Below are 18,992 nucleotides of genomic sequence, written 5' to 3'. Positions count from 1 at the left end.
CCCTGCTGCATCCCAGTTGTTCCACATCTTTGTCAAGACTTGGTATTGTCAATCTGCTGAATTGTAGGTATTCTGGCAAAGGAGAATGACTTCCTGTAGACCTCTGGTTTCTTGATTTCAGATCCCTGACATGGTAAGAACTGGATCCCCATATGAGCTGCTACCCTTTTCTTCTCCCACAGTGTGAGAAAAAAATGAAGGATTTACCCTTGCTGTCTCCGTATGCCCTGGAGTTGCTTACAGTGTATGCCTGGGAACAGGGGTGCAGAAGAGACAACTTTGACATTGCTGAAGGCGTCAGAACCATTCTGGAGCTGATCAAATGCCATGAGCAGCTGTGTGTCTATTGGATGGTCAACTACAACTTTGAAGATGAGACCATCAGGAACATCCTGCTGCCCCAGCTCCAATCAGCGAGGTGCCGAGCTTCTCATGCCCTATCCCTGTACCTCATCATCCACATGCCAGGCATACCTCTTTGGAATGAGATCTCAGCCTTGCCCTATCAAGCCAGTGCTGGACCAGAAGAATGGCAGCCACCATGGGTGGGAAGGCAGAGGGGTCTGTCTGAAAGAGGGGAAGTCCAGTCAGTGCTTTTCAAGTTCCAAGCCGTAGTCACATTTTGTCCCCTAAACAAACACTGGAGAGACACTTCCTGTTATAGAAGGCAGGAGCTAAGAGAGAAAGGGCAGCGGGGGGACAGGAAGAGGAGACCACTTTGTTATTTTATTAATAGAATGTCTCTGTAAAGCAGCAAACATAGGGCCAGAGGGGCTTGATGTTGTAGACAAAATTCCTCAGCAGCTTGGAGGAGCCGCAGGAATCCAAATTCAAGTTGCCAGATTCCCACTCCAGGCCTCTTTCCCCAAAACAGATTTTGCCTCCCACAAGCAGCTCAACTGACGTTTTTTTTAATCTAATGGAATACACAGGCCAGTAATCTTGGATCCAACCGACCCAACCAATAATGTGAGTGGAGATAAAAGATGCTGGCAATGGCTGAAAAAAGAAGCTCAAACCTGGCTGACTTCTCCCAACCTGGATAATGAGTTACCTGCACCATCTTGGAATGTTCTGGTAAGAGGGTTTTCCAAATGCAGGGTGTTTCATGCTGCAGGAAGGTCTTCCTGACACCTAGGCTAAGCCTTATCTGAGAGTACTCTGTATTCATTTCCTGTGCTGCTGTTACAAAGTTCCACAAAACAGATGGCTTAAAGCCACAGAAATTTATTCTCTCACCATTCTGGCTATTACAAGTTCAAAATCAGGGTGTTGGCAGAGCCATGCTCTCTGCAGGCCCTAGGAAAGAATTCTTCCAGGCTTTCTGCAGCTTCTGGTGGTTGCCAGCAGTCCTTGGCTTGTGGCTGCATCACTCCAGCCGCTGCCCCTGTGGTCATGTGGCCTTCTCCCTACGTGTCTTCTTATCATCTTCCCTCTGTGCATGTCTGTCTTATCGTATCCTCTTCTTCTAAGAACAACAGTCATACTGAATTAGGGCCCACCATAATGACCTAATCTTCATGAGATCCCATTTGAAAAGACACTATTTCCAGGTAATGCACATTCATTGATACTATAGGTTGGAACCCCAGCATCTTTTAGGGGGACACAGTTCAACCCATCGCACACCATCAAGGCAATGACTATGAAGTGCAAAATGGAACAAAGAGAAAGCGGGATACCCACAGATGTGAGATCTCAATTAATTTTTGCAAGAGAGAAAGCTGGTGAGCAGGTGGAGACGTGAAACAGAGCATTGCTCAGAGAAGGGGGTGGCAGTCAGGCCTGTGGATGCCAGGACAGGTTCTGAGCTCCATTCAGGCAGGTGCCGGGGGCAAAAGCGGGAAGTGGGGCCAAAACAAGAGAACCAATTAAGGCACCAGCAGTGAAACAGGTGCACTGGCCTTCCCCCTCCCATCCCCAAAAGGAGAAGTAAATCTATCAACACAAACTCCCCTGCATGCTCAGTGCTTATTAGAGAAAAGCCATCAAGAAGAACCTTCCCAGATTAGACCACTGAGCCCTCTCGGCTTTTCTGGGAACCACACTGGGGACAACTGTATTAATTGAGGCCAGTGGGGCCAACCAAATTCCACACTTCACAGACAGATTTATTTGTATCCAAGTTATGGGAGGCAGAATCTACATCCCATTTGCCCAGAAATGTGAAGGCTAACTGAGCAACAATCTGGCATGTCAATGAAGATGTAAATTAGTTTAGCAAACTTCACAGAGGGTGGGGAGTCTATGAATGAGGAACTTCCCTAACTGGACTCAGAAGGATCAGGACACTCTGAGCAGTCACCCCTGTGCCCACCCTAACCCCTACTTTCACTGGACCCCTGGTCTTTGCTCCCTGACCCCAATTTTCCTGGCTTCTTCAGACAGATTTTTTCAAAAAGTTATCTCCCCAACCTGACAACTTATTCTGAAGCTTTGAAACATTTAAAAAGTTAGAAAAATGGTTCAGTAAACTCCTGTGAGCCCCTCACATAGATGCACCCATGTGCAACATTTGCTATGTTACAGTTTGTGTGTGCACACGTTATTATTGTTGTTGTTGTTATCGTTGTTTTTAATCTTTTTTTTTTTTTTAAGAGATGGGGCTACATCTCGCTACATTGGCCAGGCTGGTCTCAAACTCCTGGGCTCAAGTGATCCTCCCAACCTGGCCTCCCAAAGTTATGGGATTACAAGCGTGAGCCACCTCGCCTGGCCCATTGTTATAGTTGTTGTTTATACTGAGCCCTTTGAGAGTAGACTGCCAGATATCTCCTTACCCTTAAACACTTTCACAGGGATCTCTGAAAACAAGAATATTCTCTTCAATAACGTCTATGCCATGATCAAATTCAGGAGATTAGGAGTCATATGTTATTGTCCCAATACAGCCATTGGGATGATTTTGACAATCATGCCAAGAATGTCCTTCATAGGACATTCTTTTCCAACCCAGAAGCACATGTGGCATTTAGTTCCAAACATCTCCTAAACTATCTTTTGATATTCACTGTGGCTGTTTTTATTCTGCTATCCCATCAACTTCTATTTTGAGAACTGTGAGACCATCCCTGTCTCTACAGTTTTTGAAGACAATTAGGCCCAGGAACCACTGCATAAGGAGGTCCAAACGTTGGAGGGCTCATGTACACATACACATGCACACATGTACATGCATACACACACATGCACTCACACACATGCACATACATGCACCCACATGCACTCATACGCATGCACACACATGCACTCACACCACGCACACATATGCACTCACACACCACAAATATTCTGTCCTGTGGAAGGAGCAGTGTTGGCAATGAATTTACCTTCAATAGGCATCATCCTCAGCAACTATGAGGCCAACTTACAACATCTAAGAACAACCAAGGTTGACCTTCAACTTTCAAGCTGAATGCCCTTCCCCACCTCCAGGTGAGCTAGCCCATCTTGTCTGTGTTGCCAGCAAAAGTACAACATTTGTATAGAACACTGAATTAGTTGCCTCTTACTGCTGTTTTTAAAAAATGCCCTAAACTTAGTGGCTTAAAACACATGAATTTGAGCCAGGCATAGTGGCTCACACCTGTAATCCCAACACTTTGGGAGGCTGAGGGGGGAGGATCGCTTGAGAACAGGAGTTTGAGACCAGCCTGAGCAACATAACAATACCCCGTCTCTACAAAAATCAATAAATAAATTAGCCAGGTACAGTGGTGTACACCTGTAGTTCCAGCTAGTTGGGAGGCTGAGGCAGGAGGATCACTTGAGCAAGGGAGATCAAGGTTGCAGTGAGCCATGATTGTGCCACTGCATTCAGCCTGGGTGACAGAGCAAGACCCTCTCTCAAAATTACTTTTGTACCAACCAAAAAAAAAAAACAATATATATGTTTCCTCACCTTTTCAAGCTCCTTGAGGCTGTCCAAATTTCTTGGCCTATGGCCCCTTACTCCTTCTTCAAAGCCAACAGCATAGCATTTTCCAGCCCCTCTCTCTACTTCCAACATCACATCACCTCCTCCAACCCTAACCCTCCTGCCTCTGTCTTATAAGTACTCTTGTCCTTACAAGCACAGTGGCTCATGCCTGTAATCACAGCACTTTGGGAGGCTGAGGTGGGAGGATTGCTTGAGACCGGAAATTTGAGACCAGCCTGCGGAACCTAGTGAGACTCCCATCTCTTAAAAAAAAAAAAAAAAAAAAAAGCTAGGCGTGATGGCACAAACCTGTGGTCCCAGCTACTCAGGAGACTAAGGCTGGAGAATCCCTTGAGCCCAGGAATTGGAGACTGCAGTGAGCTATAATGGCACCCCTGCCCTCCAGTTTGGGTGACAGAGCGAGACACTGTTTCTGAAAAAACATGGGTTAGAATCATGGGTTGGAAGGCTACCTATTGGGTTCTATGCTCACTACCTAGGTGATGGGATCACTCATACACCAAGCCTCAGCAACATGCAATTTACCCATGTAAAAACCTATGCATGTATCTCCTAGAACCTAAAGTAAAAGTGGAGAAAAAAATTTATTAATTAATTCAATTAAAAATTAAAATTAAGAGGGAAAAGACCCTTGTGATGACATCAGGCCAATCCAGGTAATGCAGAATAATCCTCTCATCTCTAGAGCCTTAACCATGTGTGCTTCAGAGGGAGCACAGCTGTGCCAAAACCTGGACTTTGAACTGTTGGCCTCCAGAACTGGAAGAGAAGAAACTTCTGTTGTTTTAAGACATCTAGTTGTGGTCACTTGTTATGGCAGCCCTTGGAAACCAACACACCCGCACATGGCGTGTTTAACACAGGCTGATACAACCTTAAGAAAGGAATGGATGTGGTCATCAGCAATCTCCAATACCTACAGCAAATGGGAAAACAGGGAAGGACCAGAGGTGTAGTTAAAGCAAAAAGCCATAGGTCATTAGGAGGTGATGCTCAAACTGGGCAAGGAAAAAGGAGTTTGGAGTTAGGAACACGACAGATCTGTCTGGACAAGGATCCAGATCTCTCCTGGGGGAAGGAGGGGCAACTAGGACTGTTTTTGTTTCTGTGGGGGGTTTGCGTGCCACCCCAAACTCTCAGGTGTCTTCTTGGGATGTATTCATGCAAGGACAAAAGATGGAAAAGATGCCAGGCCACGAGCTGGAGGGCAGTTGGGAGAGAAAGGGTAGGGGGCCCAGTATAGGCAGGAAAGGAAGCCTCGGATGGACTTACAGGGGCCACTCACACTTGGGGTCTTCCTTCCTTCCCCAGCCAGCACCACTCTTCACGACCCCAGGCCATCTTCTGGATAAGTTCATCAAAGAGTTTCTTCAGCCCAACAAATTCTTCCTAGAGCAGATCGATAGTGCTGTTGACATCATCTGTACATTCCTTAAAGAAAATTGCTTCCGACAATCAACTGCCAAGATCCAGATTGTCCAGGTGAGCACTGGCCTTTCTCATGTCTTGTTGGAATGATGGAACATTGGGCATTCCTGGAAGGGAGCTAAGTGTACATTGTAGCTCTCCAGGATCCATATACCTTCAGAAACGAGGAAGGGAAGCGGGAGTTAAGGGAACTAGGACACTAGTTTTCAGTGGGGGCTGTGGATAGACTGCCTAGGTCGTTAACAACACAACTTGGATTCTGTATTGTTTTTCTTGGAGCTGCTGGCCATCCTTGGGGCTCTTGGGCGTGGAGACACATCACTCCCGTCTCTGCCTCTGTCATCACACCTTTTCTTCTGTGTCAACCTCCTTCTCTTCTTTTCTAAGAACACTTGTCATTGGATTTAGGACGCAGCCTGATCCAGAATGATCTCATCTCCAGATCCTTAACTCAGTTACATCTGCAAAGACCCTTTTTCCAGATAAGGGCACATCCACAGGCCCCCAGAGGATGTATTTTTACAGGTCCACCATTGAACCCACTGCAGATTCTAAGGAGCTTAGAATCTCCTTCTCCTTTGAGTGACTGGAGCCCAACTTGCCCCATCAGCTGAGCTAGAGATTCAGAGGCTTCGGTCATCCTTGTCTGTGGCTCAAAGGCCATGGGGCTGACATGTTTCTCTCTGTTTACTGGTCACAAGACCAGATAAACGTGTTCCCATGGTCACAAGAAGGGAGAGAGGAAAATGTTATTATGTCTGCGTAAACGTCTTTGGTGATGCCAGAACAAATCTGTACATCTAGAGAGAGGCACCAATAGCCCCAGGGCAATGAGTGAACTGTCTCATTGAAGGTCACTGGAGTGAAAACAGGACTGAGTTTCTGATCAGTGTTAGAATTGTCAAAGCATGTGCTTTCTCCTCTCCTTCCTGAGACCCCATTCACATGATATAGTCAGTGAAAAAGAAAAGGTATATGACACATTAAAGAAGAAAAAAGAGCCATGGGCAGATAAGACATTGCTTTCCATCTTCCCGGAGTTGGTTGAAGGTTTCTCTGCTAAGGCCAGAGGAAGGTGACACCTAGAGATTATGAGGAGGGGGCTACAGTCTGAGAGGAGCTGCTGAAGCCCAACTCTTAAAGACAAAGGTGGGCTGCATGAATGAAGGGGACTGGAACAGGGATGAATTGGGGATCTGCATACAGGAAATAGAACACAACCTTTCCTCACCTCCTTAACCCATATAATCAGGCATTTAACACCCATGGATAAAATAAAACATTTTTCTCTACAGAAACTAAATGGAGGAGAAGGAGCAGGAAGGGAAGGGAGAAGCCTTAATGGCAGAGACATAAATAGCCCACAAAGCCTAAAATGCCTACTATCTGGCCCTTTGCAGAAAGTTTACCAACCCGGTGCTCCCCAGACCTGCAGGAGAAAACACACATCAAAGAACAGATGAGCACTTTCACCATAATGGTTGCATTCCACTCGATTGTTTGGTTACAGGAATCCAAATAAAGCTAAATATGTCTTTAGGCAAAATCTTTAGGAAATTGACCTGAGAAGCAGGTAACTTGTAACTAGGCCATCAGTTGTTTGTGTATGAAAGGCAGGAAAATAATTGCCTTTGGAACTGTATGATTTAATAACTGCATTATCTACTAGTTTGTAAAACAAAACCCTTTGCTTTGGACTCAGCCCTCACTGGACCCTAACGCAGAACTTGGCCTTGGAAACCACATCAGTTAGCCCAACTGGTGCCAGCCCGTGGGGGCAGGGGACTCCTCGGTCTAGGAAATTCTGGATCTCAACCTTCCTTTCTTCCTTAGGGAGGATCAACCGCCAAAGGCACCGCTCTGAAGACTGGCTCTGATGCCAACCTTGTCGTGTTCCATAACTCGCTGAAAAGCTACACCTCCCAAAAAAACGAGCGGTACAGAATCATCAAGGAAATCCATGAACAGCTGGAAACCTTTTGGAGGGAGAAGAAGGAGGAGCTTGAGGTCAGCTTTGAGCCTCCCATGTGGAAGGCTCCCAGGGTGCTGAGTTTCTCTCTGAAATCCAAAGTCCTCAACGAAAGTGTCAGCTTTGATGTGCTTCCTGCCTTTAACGCTCTGGGTAAGGCTCCCCAGACCTTAGCTTCTGGAGGAAGAAGATTCTGGATCCTGGAAGTTATAGTGGACAGAGGGTGGAAGGAGAGCCACGGGACTCAATGATGGGCTGTGAAAGCATGTGCTACTCATGGGTTCCTGGCCCCAGCAAGTGGCATTAATCGTGGCAGTAATACTTTACACTTGTATACGATTTTGGTCCCACTTCTTATTTCCAAGCATGGTGGTGTGTGCTTGTAATCCCAGCTACTCGGGGAAGCTGAGGCAGGAGAATTGCTTGAACCCGGGAGACGGAGGTGGCAGTGCGAGATTGCACCACCGCACTCCAGCCTGGGTAACAGAGTGAGGCTCTGTCTGAAAACAAACAAACAAACACACAAACAAAACCAGTAGTTGGGCTGGGCATAGAGGCTCACACCTGTAATCCCAGTACCTTGAGAGGCCAAGACAGGAAGACTGCTTGACCCAGGAGTTTGAGACCAGCCTGGGCAACATAGTGAGACTTTGTCCCAAAAATAAATAAATAAATAAATAAATAAACAAACAAAATTAGCCAGGCATGGTGGTACACGGCACACGCCTATAGTCCCAGATGCCCAGGAGGCTGAGGTGGCAGGATTGCTTGAGCCCAGGAGAGCGAGGCTGCAGTGAGCTGTGATCATGCCACTGCATTCCAATCTGGGCAACAGAGCAAAACACTGTCTCAAAAAAAGCAAAAAAACAAAAACAAACAAAAAACAAGAAGCAGTGCACCAGATTTAGCCCCAGGGGCCATAGTTCACAAACTCCAGATCAGTGTTGTCCCAAAGATCTTTCTGTGATCATGAAAATGTTCTATGTCTGGGTTCTACAACTACTGAGAGCTTGACATGTGGCTACAGCAACTGAGGAACTAAATTTTTAATTTTCATTCCCTTTAATGAATGTGAGTGCAAATGGCCACATTGGCTGGTGGCTGCTCTGTTAGTGTAAGTCTAGATGATACTTTAATAATACCACCGGCACCCATGTAGACCACATAATTTTTTACATAGCTCATTATTCTGGAGATGCTCCCTATATCTTAGACATCAGTCTTTCAAATACACTAACACTATTCAAAGTAATTTCCCAGAATTAAATCGTATTTGTCAAAAATGTTTTGTAATCTGTTATTTACTGTGCATATTAAAGCAGGATGTCAATCTCTCCCTCATGGCAGGTCAGCTGAGCTCTGGCTCCACACCCAGCCCTGAGGTTTATGCAGGGCTCCTTGATCTGTATAAATCCTCAGACTTCCCGGGAGGAGAGTTTTCTACCTGTTTCACGGTGCTACAGCAAAACTTCATTCGCTCCCGGCCCACCAAACTGAAGGACTTAATTCGCCTGGTGAAGCACTGGTACAAAGAGGTAAGGACGGTCCTTGTTCTGACCATGGGGTTATTATTTTTACCAGTAAGCCATGAACATTGAGCCCTGTTGCCCACAATCTCCCATGCTGAGGGCTGAGCCACTTTGGAAAATCTTCCCACTGGGTATCTTTATGACCTTCCCATCACTAACCCTATTCATTTGGGTCAGGCGTTGATGGCTTCTGGCCACCAAAGCTGCTACGTGTGATTTACTTTGCCCTCGCACTAGCCAAAGAATTCTGCAGGAATCCAAGTGACCTTGCCTACAGAGGGTGGGTGGAAGCTGGGATTTACACGCCCACACGTTGCCAGTGGGGCTTTTCTGCTTCCCGGCGCACACACTGTCTCTCAGAAGGCAGGTTGAAGCTGTAGGTGGAACCAGGGCTGCATTTTCTATATTGGTCAGTCTCCCCGCACTTGCACACAAGGTAGCTTCTGAATATTCTCGTGACAGTAAACATCAAGCACATACCACCTCTTCCTGAGATGCCTCCTCTCTGTGACCAGCTCCCTGAAACGTGAAACCAAGACCAAACTCTGTGGTTTTCATCCCGGAAAATCAGAGAGCTGGCATGGCATGTCAGAAGACTCGGGGCTGTGACATGACCTTGAGTGAGTCACTCCACTTCCCGCAGCCTCAAAGTCTTCATCTAAAATGCAGGTCATGCTGCCTGGGTTGTGGCGAAGATTAGGAATGATGTGGGTGAATGCCTGGGCCCATAGTTGGCATGCAGTGGGTTTCTAGTCAACCGTAGCTGTATTATTGTCCTAGGAAGGCATATATGGTCAAAGGCACAACAAAGAAACTCAGGTGTGCTGCCTACCAGCTACCAGGTGGACTCCTGTAAGGCTATGAAGTTTAGGTATCCAAGCTGCAGAGTGTGAGCACACCAGCATGACATCGTGACTCAGTTGCCCTGCTGTGGTCCCTGTGCGGCTCTCACTGAGCTCCTAGGCTAACCAGTTCATCTGATGTTCCCACTCTTCCCTAGTGTAAAAGGAAACTGAAGCCAAAGGGGTCTTTGCCCCCAAAGTATGCCTTGGAGCTGCTCACCGTCTATGCCTGGGAGCAGGGGAGTGGAGCGCCAGATTTTGACACTGCAGAAGGTTTCCGGACAGTCCTGGAGCTGGTCACACAATATCGGCAGCTCTGCATCTTCTGGAAGGTCAATTACAACTTTGAAGATGAGACCATGAGGAAGTTCCTACTGAGCCAGTTGCAGAAAACCAGGTGCCCTCACCCTAGCCCCATCCTTTTCTTAACCTGACTCCCTTGAACACTGTCTCAGCGACCTGGATTTTCCTCTGCTGGGGTCACGATTCATTCCTTGTGTGAGAGGGGGAAAGTGCTAGCCAACAGAACTTCTCACAGTCTCTGGGGATAAAACCTAAGGAGGCAGGAGAAAATGCTGTTCAGAAAAAAATACAGAAGGAAGGTTCAAGATATCAGGTCCCTGAGTTGCTTTCATCTAAGAGGTGTTAGAGTTGGAAGTGTGTCCCTGAGAAGTAATGCTATCATTCACAGGCCAATTTATCCTGCAGGGTTTTTACTGGATTAGGGTTTATCTCCTCTTTCAGACCTTCAAGAATAGTAAGAAACCGTATCCATCTGCTTAGGGCCACCAGCAAGGGACAAAAACAATGGAAACCAGAGGAAAGGAAAGAGAAAATAAAGGAGCACTGAAAAAGAATAGAGAAGTAAGAGAGAAGGAGACCCCCGGTGGGTTGCCTACCCTGGGTTCTTGGCAACATTATATTTGATTAAATTATGTATCATATTTTAGCTGACATAGCAAGGAGGAGAAATTTAGATTATGCCTTCATTATATCTTCATAAGTATAGCAATTAACAGCTTTCAAAACACTTTTGGCAAATACGATGTAATTCTAGGAAGTTACTTTGGTTTTGGTTTTGGTTTTTGAAGACAGAGCCTCACTCTGTCACCCAGGCTGGAGTGCAGTGGCACAATCTCGGCTCACTGCAACCTCTGCCTCCCAGGTTCAAGCTGATTCTCCTGCCTCAGCCTTCCAAGTAGCTGTGACTACAGGTGCCCGCCACCATGCCCAGCTAATTTTTGTATTTTTAGTAGAGATGGGGTTTCTCCATGTTGGCCAGGATGTTCTCGAACTCCTGGTGCTCAAGTGATTCTCCCACTTCAGCTTCCCGAAGTGCTGGGATTACAGGCATGAGCCACTGCACGCAGCCTCTAGGAAGTTACGTTGAACCCTATTAGTAAATTTGAGTTGCTGACATCTAAGCTATAAGAATGCATTGCCTTATTGCTGAAAGTATTATAGGATGGACCCCAAATTCTGAAGTCACTGGTTTTCGGAATCTCCTAATGCCTTCTAACCTCTTATTCAGGCCTGTGATCTTGGACCCAGCCGAACCCACTGGCGACGTGGGTGGAGGGGACCGTTGGTGTTGGCATCTTCTGGCAAAAGAAGCAAAGGAATGGTCATACTCTCTCTGCTTCAAGGATGAGACTGGAAACCCAATATCACCCTGGAAAGTGCCGGTAAAAGTCATCTAAAGGAGGCGTTGTCTGGAAATAGCCCTGTAACAGGCTTGAATCAAAGAACTTTGCCTACTGTAGCAACTTGAAATTAACTCAGCCACAAATAACAGAAAACCCAGCTCACAGGAGCTTAAACAACTGGTCAGCACCCTAAGCCCCCACTACAAGTGATCCTCAGGCAGGTAACCCCGGATTCATGCACTGTAGGGTGCTGAGCAGCATCCCTAATCTCTACCCAGTAGATACCACTAGCCTTCCTCTCCAGCGACAACCAAAATCTTCAGACATTGTCAAACGTTCCCCTGGGTTCACAGATCTTTCTGCCTTTGGCTTTTGGCTCCACCCTCTTTAGCTGTTGATTTGAGTACTCATGGCCCTGAAAGCGGCCACTGTACCTCCAGATGGCAAGTTCGCTTTCCAGGAAGCAAGAAGGAAAAGATACCCAAGGGTCAAGAACACAGTGATTTTATTAGAAGCTTTATCCAGCAAATTATCTTCCATTTCATTGCTCAGAAATGTCACGTGGTTACCTATAATTTGAAGGTGGCTACAAAGATGACTGTGGACGTGGGTTGCACTGGCCACCCAAGGATGTCTGTCACACCTCTCAAAAGCCCTCCCTACCTACCAAGATATACCTGGTATATTCCGCCAGGATATCCTTCCTCCAGGTATTTTCTTTAAAGCAGGATTTCTCAACTTTGATACTTCCTCACATTTAGTGCTACTCTTTGTTTGAAGGCTGTCCTGTGCATTGTAGGATGTTGGCAGCATCTCTGGCCTCTACCCACTAGACACTACCCAGTTGTGACAATTAAAAGTGTCTTGAGACTTTATCATTTGTCTTCTGCCCTAGGTGAGAACCCTTGCAGTAGAGGAACCCTACACCCCAACCCTGAGTGGAATGTAGGGAAGAGGTGGCCAAGCCAACCATGGAGTTAGCTCTAATTATTAAGATCTGCATTATAAATAAGTACCAAAAAATTGTCTCTGGCAATAGTTACCTTCCCAGATACAGGTGCCCCCTTTTTTCCCCCTAACTCTTTTAAGCAATGGTTATAACTGTTAGGAGACATTGCTCTCCCACGTATATGTTTTTCTTTTTAGACAATGCAGACGCTAGGAAGTTGTAGAGCTAGGATCCATCCTATTGTCAATGAGATGTTCTCATCCAGAAGCCATAGAATCCTGAATAACAACTCTAGAAGAAACTTCTAGAGGTCATCTGGCAATCACTTTCAAAGACTCGGCTCACCATGAGAAAGAGTCACTCATATCCATTCTTCTTTTGATGGTCCCTACTCCTCCTTCCCTTGCTTCTTGGACTCCTTGAAATCAATCAAGACTGCAAGCCCTTTCATAAAGTCTTGCCTTGCTGAACTCCCTCTCTGCAGGCTGCCTGCCTTTAAAAATAGTTGCTCTCATCTACTTTGTGTGCATCATATTTCTGTCAACTTGTATTTTTTCTTGCATTTTTCCAATTAGCTCCTCCTTTTTCCTTCTAGTCTAAAAAAGGAATCCTTTGTGTCTTCAAAGCAAAGCCCTTTACTTGCCCCTTGGTTCTCATAACTCTGTGATCTTGCTCTCGGAGCTTCCAACTCATCCACGTCCTGTCTGTTTCCTCTGTATACAAAACCCTTCCTGCCCCTGCTGACACAGAGGTCTTCTATGCCAGCAGCCAGTCAACCCTTTCATTAGACCTTCAAGCTCTCCAAAGGCTCAGATTATAACTGTTGCCATATATATATGAGGCTGTTGTCTTTTCCTTCTGAGCCTGCCTTTCTCCCCCAACCCAGGAGTATCCTCTAGCCAAATCAAAAGACTTTTTCTTTGGGCTTTAGCCTTAAAGATACTTGAAGGTCTAAGTGCTTTAACCTCACATACACTCACTTAAAGTTTTATCACTGCTGCATATACCAGTTGTGATATAATAAAGAATGTGTCTGGCTTTTGTGCCTAGTTCCTAGCACACAGCTTCAAAAACTCTACTGTTTCCTGATAGGAGTGTCTTTTGCACTCATAACAAGACCTTTTCACCCATCCCTTGGTTTATGCTAACAAGGTTACCCATGGTGGACCCTTAGTTTCAAGGGAGGAGTTGACCAAGCCAGAAAGACCAAGCATGTGATTAGAGCATTAGAATTTTCAGTCCCATCCCATCCCCGATCTCCAAGGAGGTGATGGGGCTGGAAATTGAGTTCAATTTTAACATGGCCAATGATTTAAGCAATGATGTCTATGTAAAGAAACCCCAATAAAAACTCTGGACAGTGAGGCTTGGGGAGCTTCCTGGTTGGTGAACATTCCAATGTACTAGGAAGGTAGAGCATCCTGATTCCACAGGGACGAAGGCTCCTGAGCTCTGGACCCTTCCAGTGCTTGCTACCATACATATCGCTTTATCTGGCTCTTCATTTGTATTCTTTATAATAAAATGGTGATTGTAAGTAGAGCATTTTTCTGAGTTCTGTGAGTCATTCTGTAAATTATCAAAACTGAAGGAAAATCATGGAAACTCCCAAGTTTGTAACCAAGTCGGACAGAGGTGTAGGTAGCCTGGGGACCCCATGTATGGCTGGAGTCTGAAAGAAGGGTGGACTTGGTGACGACCTTGCTCTTTAAATTGTGGAATCTACACAAATTCCAGATAATCAGTGCCAGACTTGACTTAAATTGCAGGACAGTCAGCTGGTGTCACAGATTAGGTGTTGGAATGCACCACTACTCTTGTCCAGGACGCAGGCAAAAGAAGTATATATGAAGATGTCGAAAAATGGAGGAATACAGGAAACAAGCATGAGAAGAAAAAGCAAGAATAATTTTAGAAAGTTTTTTAAATAATAAAAAACACTTAATGAAAGAATGACCACTTTAATTACACATCTACTCAATCTATAACTATTACCGGGGCCTTCTGGATACCCAAACTTGCACTAGATACATAGGAAGGAAACAAGGAAGAGGAAACTGTAAGACGCTGCCCCCATCCTCATGGGGCTTAGCTGGAGGAACTGGAACACATAGCCCTAAATCCCTTAAAGAAAAATGAAGGGCCGGGCTTGGTGGCTCATACCGGTAATCCCAGCACTTTGGGAGGCCGAGGCAGGCAGATCACTTGAGATCAGGAGTTCAAGACCAGCCTGGTCTACATGATGAAACTCCACCTCTACTAAAACTACAAAAAATTAGCTGGGCTTGGTGGCGGGTGCCTGTAATCCCAGCTACCCAGGAGGCTGAGGCAGGAGAATTACTTGAGCCTGGGAGGCGGAGGTTGCAGTGAGCCAAGATTTCACCACTGTACTCCAGCCTGGGCAACAAAGCGAGACTCCATCTCAAAAAAAAAAAAATGAAACAAAAGAAAAATGAAGGGCAGTTTACAACACGTGCCAAGTGAGATGTATATGATGAGAAAGACCATAAAGAACAAGGTGAGCTGCTCAAAGCCACACAAAGACAGAACGGGACCATTTCAGTCTTTCTCATCAATGTCTTCTCAGCACTCAGGAGACATTTAAATTCATTAAGAGCAAAGAGAATAAAAAGTTCACAGTAATCGAGAAACATGAAGTCATGGGTCACTACTGGAAGTAGCTAAGGCACCAACCCTTTCTCAGAAAATTGGCAACAAATGGCCCTGAATAGGCAATAATTAAACCCAGCCTTTCTTATACAAATTGTATTTCAGTATTAAAAGAGCAGCCATAACTGATGAGGAAATTTTATTCTTTTTTTATGGAAGAATTCCATTTAATACATGTTTAAAAGATGACAAATTAGAAACATCATCATTTTGTAGCCATAATAGGTTTCTTGCCCAATGCACACAGCAAGTCAATTGACTGAGACACCAGGTTGCAACAGACAAAGAGGTTTAGTTGTAGGGCTGCCAAATGCAGAGATAGGGGGAAACCTCAAATCTGCCTCCCTGAAGAGTTGGGGGCTAGGATTTTTAAGGGTTTGGGAGTGGGCCAAAGTGTGGAGATCGTTGATTGGTTGAAGAGTGCAGCGTGAAGTCACGGGACAGGGAGAGGAAGAAACTGTGTTCTCATAGTACTGCTGACTCAGTGCCTCTGTTAGGGTCTTCAAACTGGTTGCCATCAGCTGTTCTGTTGGAACTCAGGATCAGAAGAACATCTTAAGCAATTCTTAAACAGAAGCCTTATGATTTTGGCAGGGTCTAGCTGTGTCACCCAGGCTGGAGTGCAGCAGTGTGATCTTGGCTCACTGCAACCTCCATCTCCAGGCTCAAGTAATCCTCCTACCTCAGCCTTCTGAGTGCTGGGACTACAGGCACATACCACCACACCCAGCTAATTTTTGTATTTTTTTGTAGAGACTGGATTTCACCATGTTACTCAGGCTGGTCTTGAACGCCTGAGCTCAGATGATCTGCCTGCATCGGCTTCCCAAAGTGCTAGGATTACAGGTGTGAGTCACCACGCCTGGCCAAAAGCCTTATGATTCTAATGTCAGAGATCCCATAGGAACAATGGGGATGTAAATGGTCAGTATCTAGTGCTTCTGACGTTCAGTTACAAGGAAGCGGACCAAAGCGCAGCATGGTTAATGCTTAATTACAATAATATTTCTGTCCAGAATTCACTTTAACCCTATGAGGATGGCTTTAATTTTGCAACCTACGATGAAATAAATGATTTAGGCAGAGATTATCAATGGATGAAACCATTAGATGAAATGATGGGGAAGGCTATAATGGGGTGGGGAGATGTCACCTCCCAAATCCACAGGGTTTATTTTTATTTTTTTATTTTTAATGTTGAGACAGGGTCTCACTCTGTTACCCAGGCTGGAGTACAGTAGCACAATCACAGCTCATGGCAGCCTCAATCGCCCAGACTCAAATGATCCTCCCACCTCAGCCTCCTGTGTAGCTGGGGCCATAGGTGCACACCAGAACACCTAGCTAATTTTTAAAATTTGTTTGTAGAGATGGGGTTTCACCATGTTGCCAGACTGGTCTCAAATTCCTGATCTCAAGCAATCCTCTCACCTCAGCCTCCCAAAGTGCTGGGATTACAGACATGAGCCACCGTTCCTGGTACCAAATCCACAGTTTAATCTCAGTGTTAGCAGGAGGAACAGCCAAACATGGTGGCCTCCAGGCATGAGACAGTACAGAGCACACAGCACAATCCATTACGTGTTCTTGCCAAATCGATTTTTTTAATTTGGGAGCAACATTGGCTACAAGAAACAAAAGCCATTGAGTTAGCGAATTCCAGAGAAAATGTATAGGCCAGACAGACTTCAAAGAAAGAGAACAACAAAATATGGAGAAACCAGGACAGAAATGTGGAAGGGTTCTCCTAACCACAAAAGGGAAACAAGCCAAGAACCTAACAAGAATCCAGTTAAGCAGAGTTCAAAGTCAAGACCCCAGACCTATAGTTCCACCCCAGTTACCCTAGCAACCAGGTCCCCACTTACATCAAAGGAAGGAAGCAATGACTAGATGCAGGACTACTCATGGCAAGTGGCCAATGGCCAAAGGGGCAGTTTAGGAAGAATTTCAGCGACCGACCACAAATAAGGTCACCAGTGGGGAGAGGTTGTGGATAAAAGGAGCCTGCATGCTGGAGGGCTTTGGCTGCTCTGACCTGAGGCTCCTCCAGCTGAACTTAGTCAGATCGCAGTAGGTAAGATGCTATCACTCCTCGGTTCCATTCGCTGGCACCAGTGCCCGGGATAATCCTTAGATGGAGAAAGGTGAGGAAGGAAGCTCTCCTTTGCCTTGTACTGCCCTATGTGAGTTGGGCTGGGTGCACTGGAGTGCTGTGTAGACCTGGAGGGAAGAATCTGGCAAGGAGAGCAGGATACGAGGATCCCAGCAACTCAGCCCAACCAAGAGGGTCCCATCCAAGCAACAGTGTCCGGCATGCTCATCTCGGACGGAGTTCCTCAAAGAGGTGCCATATCCAAGCCACCATCCCTTGGTTGTAGGGCCAGGCTGGGAATTGCAGAGGGGAACTCGTCATGTTCCTGAGGGAATGGGGATGTGGGGCTCCAACTGGCGGGGCAGGGAGTTAGCAGCAGGAAAAGGAGAAAAGCTCAGTTTGCGGGCAGGGGTGCTTACGAAATAACATCCTTTGCCAAGGCTCAGCCAGGAGAAAAAGTCTCACAAAGGGCTTAACTGAAGCCCTGGCCAGAAGGGAAAAGATTCCACAGTTGAAAGAGCAAGATAAAAAGGCCTTGGTGCACCTGGGTCCTGGTTGAGGGTCTTCAGGGTTCTTTAGGGCCCAAGGCCGATGGTGGCAGAGTCTACATAGAACTATGTTTTGTCGTGTTCTGGGGAAAACCTTTCGACTTGGCTGTGCTATTCAGTATGGCTGTATTGTGCTTTTGAATACGTTAGAGGTGTTGTCATGTGTTCTGGACCATCAATGGAGCCTGCCATTCAAAATTCAGATATTGTCTTTGCAAAAAATCTTAGTGTACATTTTTATGGCATCCAAAGAGGTGACACTGTGATTGCAAAAAGCCCAAATGATCCAAAATCAAATATTTGTAAAAGAGTAATCGGAAGGAGACCAAATCCTCACCACTAGTCCATCAGATTTCTTTAAAAGCCATAGTTATGTGCCAGTGGATCATGTTTGGTTAGAAGGTGATAATCTACAGAATTCTACAGATTCCAGATTCCAGGTACTATGGACCTATTCCATATGGACTAATAAGAGGACGAATCTTCTTTAAGATTTGGCCTCTGAGTGATTTTGAGTTTTTGCGTGCCAGTCCTAATGGCCACAGATTTTCTGATGATTGGTAAGCATTTATTCTTTTGACTTGATTATTGTCTCGTGTTCATGTGAATTTATTACTCCCATTGAAACTATGTAGTTACCAATAAACTATTTGCTATTCAGAAAAAAAAAAAAAAAAGGCCTTTGGCCAGGCACGGTGGCTCACGCCTGTAATCGCAGCACTTTGGGAGGCTGAGGCAGGTGGATCACCTGAGGCCAGAAGTTCAAGACCAGCCTGGGCAACATGGTGAAACCCCGTCTCTACTAAAAATACAAAAAAAAATTAGTCAGGCCTAGTGGCATGCCTGTAATCCCAGCTACCTGGGAGGCTGAGGCACGAGAATTGCTTGAACCCGGGAGGCAGAGGTTGCAGTGAGCCAAGATGGCACCACTGCACTCCAGCCTGGGGTGATAGATCGAGACTCCATCTCAAAGGAGGATTTGGCCAGGATGATGGCTAGGATAATGGAAGAATCGGGTGGCCAGCAGGTGACCACTATGAGCTCGAAGCTCAATTCCTTCTGACAGCAGGAAAGAAAATGCCACTAAACTCATGGGAGGCAAGAAGGCGTACAGGAGAGCAGAGGAATAGCTCCCCAAGGATGTCCATATCCTAATCCCCAGAACCTGTGCGTATGTTATCTTACGCAGCAAAGGGGCTTTGCAGATGTGACTAAGGTCATGGATCTTGAGATGGGGCGATGCGCCTGGATTATGCAGGTGGGCCCAATCTATCATTTTGATGCAAAAGTAATTGCAGTTTTTGCCATTGAAAGCACCAACCTACTAATCACCTGAGTCCTTAGAAACAGAGGCCCTTTCCTAGCTGAAGGTAGAG

At 45.9% G+C, this 18,992-nt stretch overlaps 1 protein-coding gene and 1 pseudogene across 1 annotated transcript in view; both read left to right on the top strand.

The window, feature by feature from the left end:
• Nucleotides 1-13,862, top strand: part of LOC105493381 (2'-5'-oligoadenylate synthetase 2) — a 33,274-nt gene extending 19,412 nt beyond the window's left edge. The window contains exons 4-10 of the mRNA XM_011760969.2: nucleotides 183-418; nucleotides 933-1,077; nucleotides 5,252-5,422; nucleotides 7,202-7,490; nucleotides 8,685-8,872; nucleotides 9,867-10,105; nucleotides 11,240-13,862. Of these exons, the coding sequence (XP_011759271.2) occupies nucleotides 183-418; nucleotides 933-1,077; nucleotides 5,252-5,422; nucleotides 7,202-7,490; nucleotides 8,685-8,872; nucleotides 9,867-10,105; nucleotides 11,240-11,408 (1,437 nt within the window). The 3' untranslated portion in view covers nucleotides 11,409-13,862. The remainder of the gene's footprint in view (nucleotides 1-182; nucleotides 419-932; nucleotides 1,078-5,251; nucleotides 5,423-7,201; nucleotides 7,491-8,684; nucleotides 8,873-9,866; nucleotides 10,106-11,239) is intronic.
• A 3,109-nt stretch (nucleotides 13,863-16,971) lies between these two features.
• On the top strand, nucleotides 16,972-18,441 carry LOC105493380 (mitochondrial inner membrane protease subunit 1 pseudogene; annotated as a pseudogene).
• The last annotated feature ends 551 nt before the right edge of the window (nucleotides 18,442-18,992 follow it).

Source organism: Macaca nemestrina, chromosome 10 (genome assembly GCF_043159975.1).
Source record: "Macaca nemestrina isolate mMacNem1 chromosome 10, mMacNem.hap1, whole genome shotgun sequence".
In the NCBI taxonomy this organism is placed as follows: domain Eukaryota; kingdom Metazoa; phylum Chordata; class Mammalia; order Primates; family Cercopithecidae; genus Macaca; species Macaca nemestrina.
The sequence above is the reverse complement of the archived record's forward strand: the minus strand, read 5'-3'. Positions and strand labels throughout refer to the sequence as shown.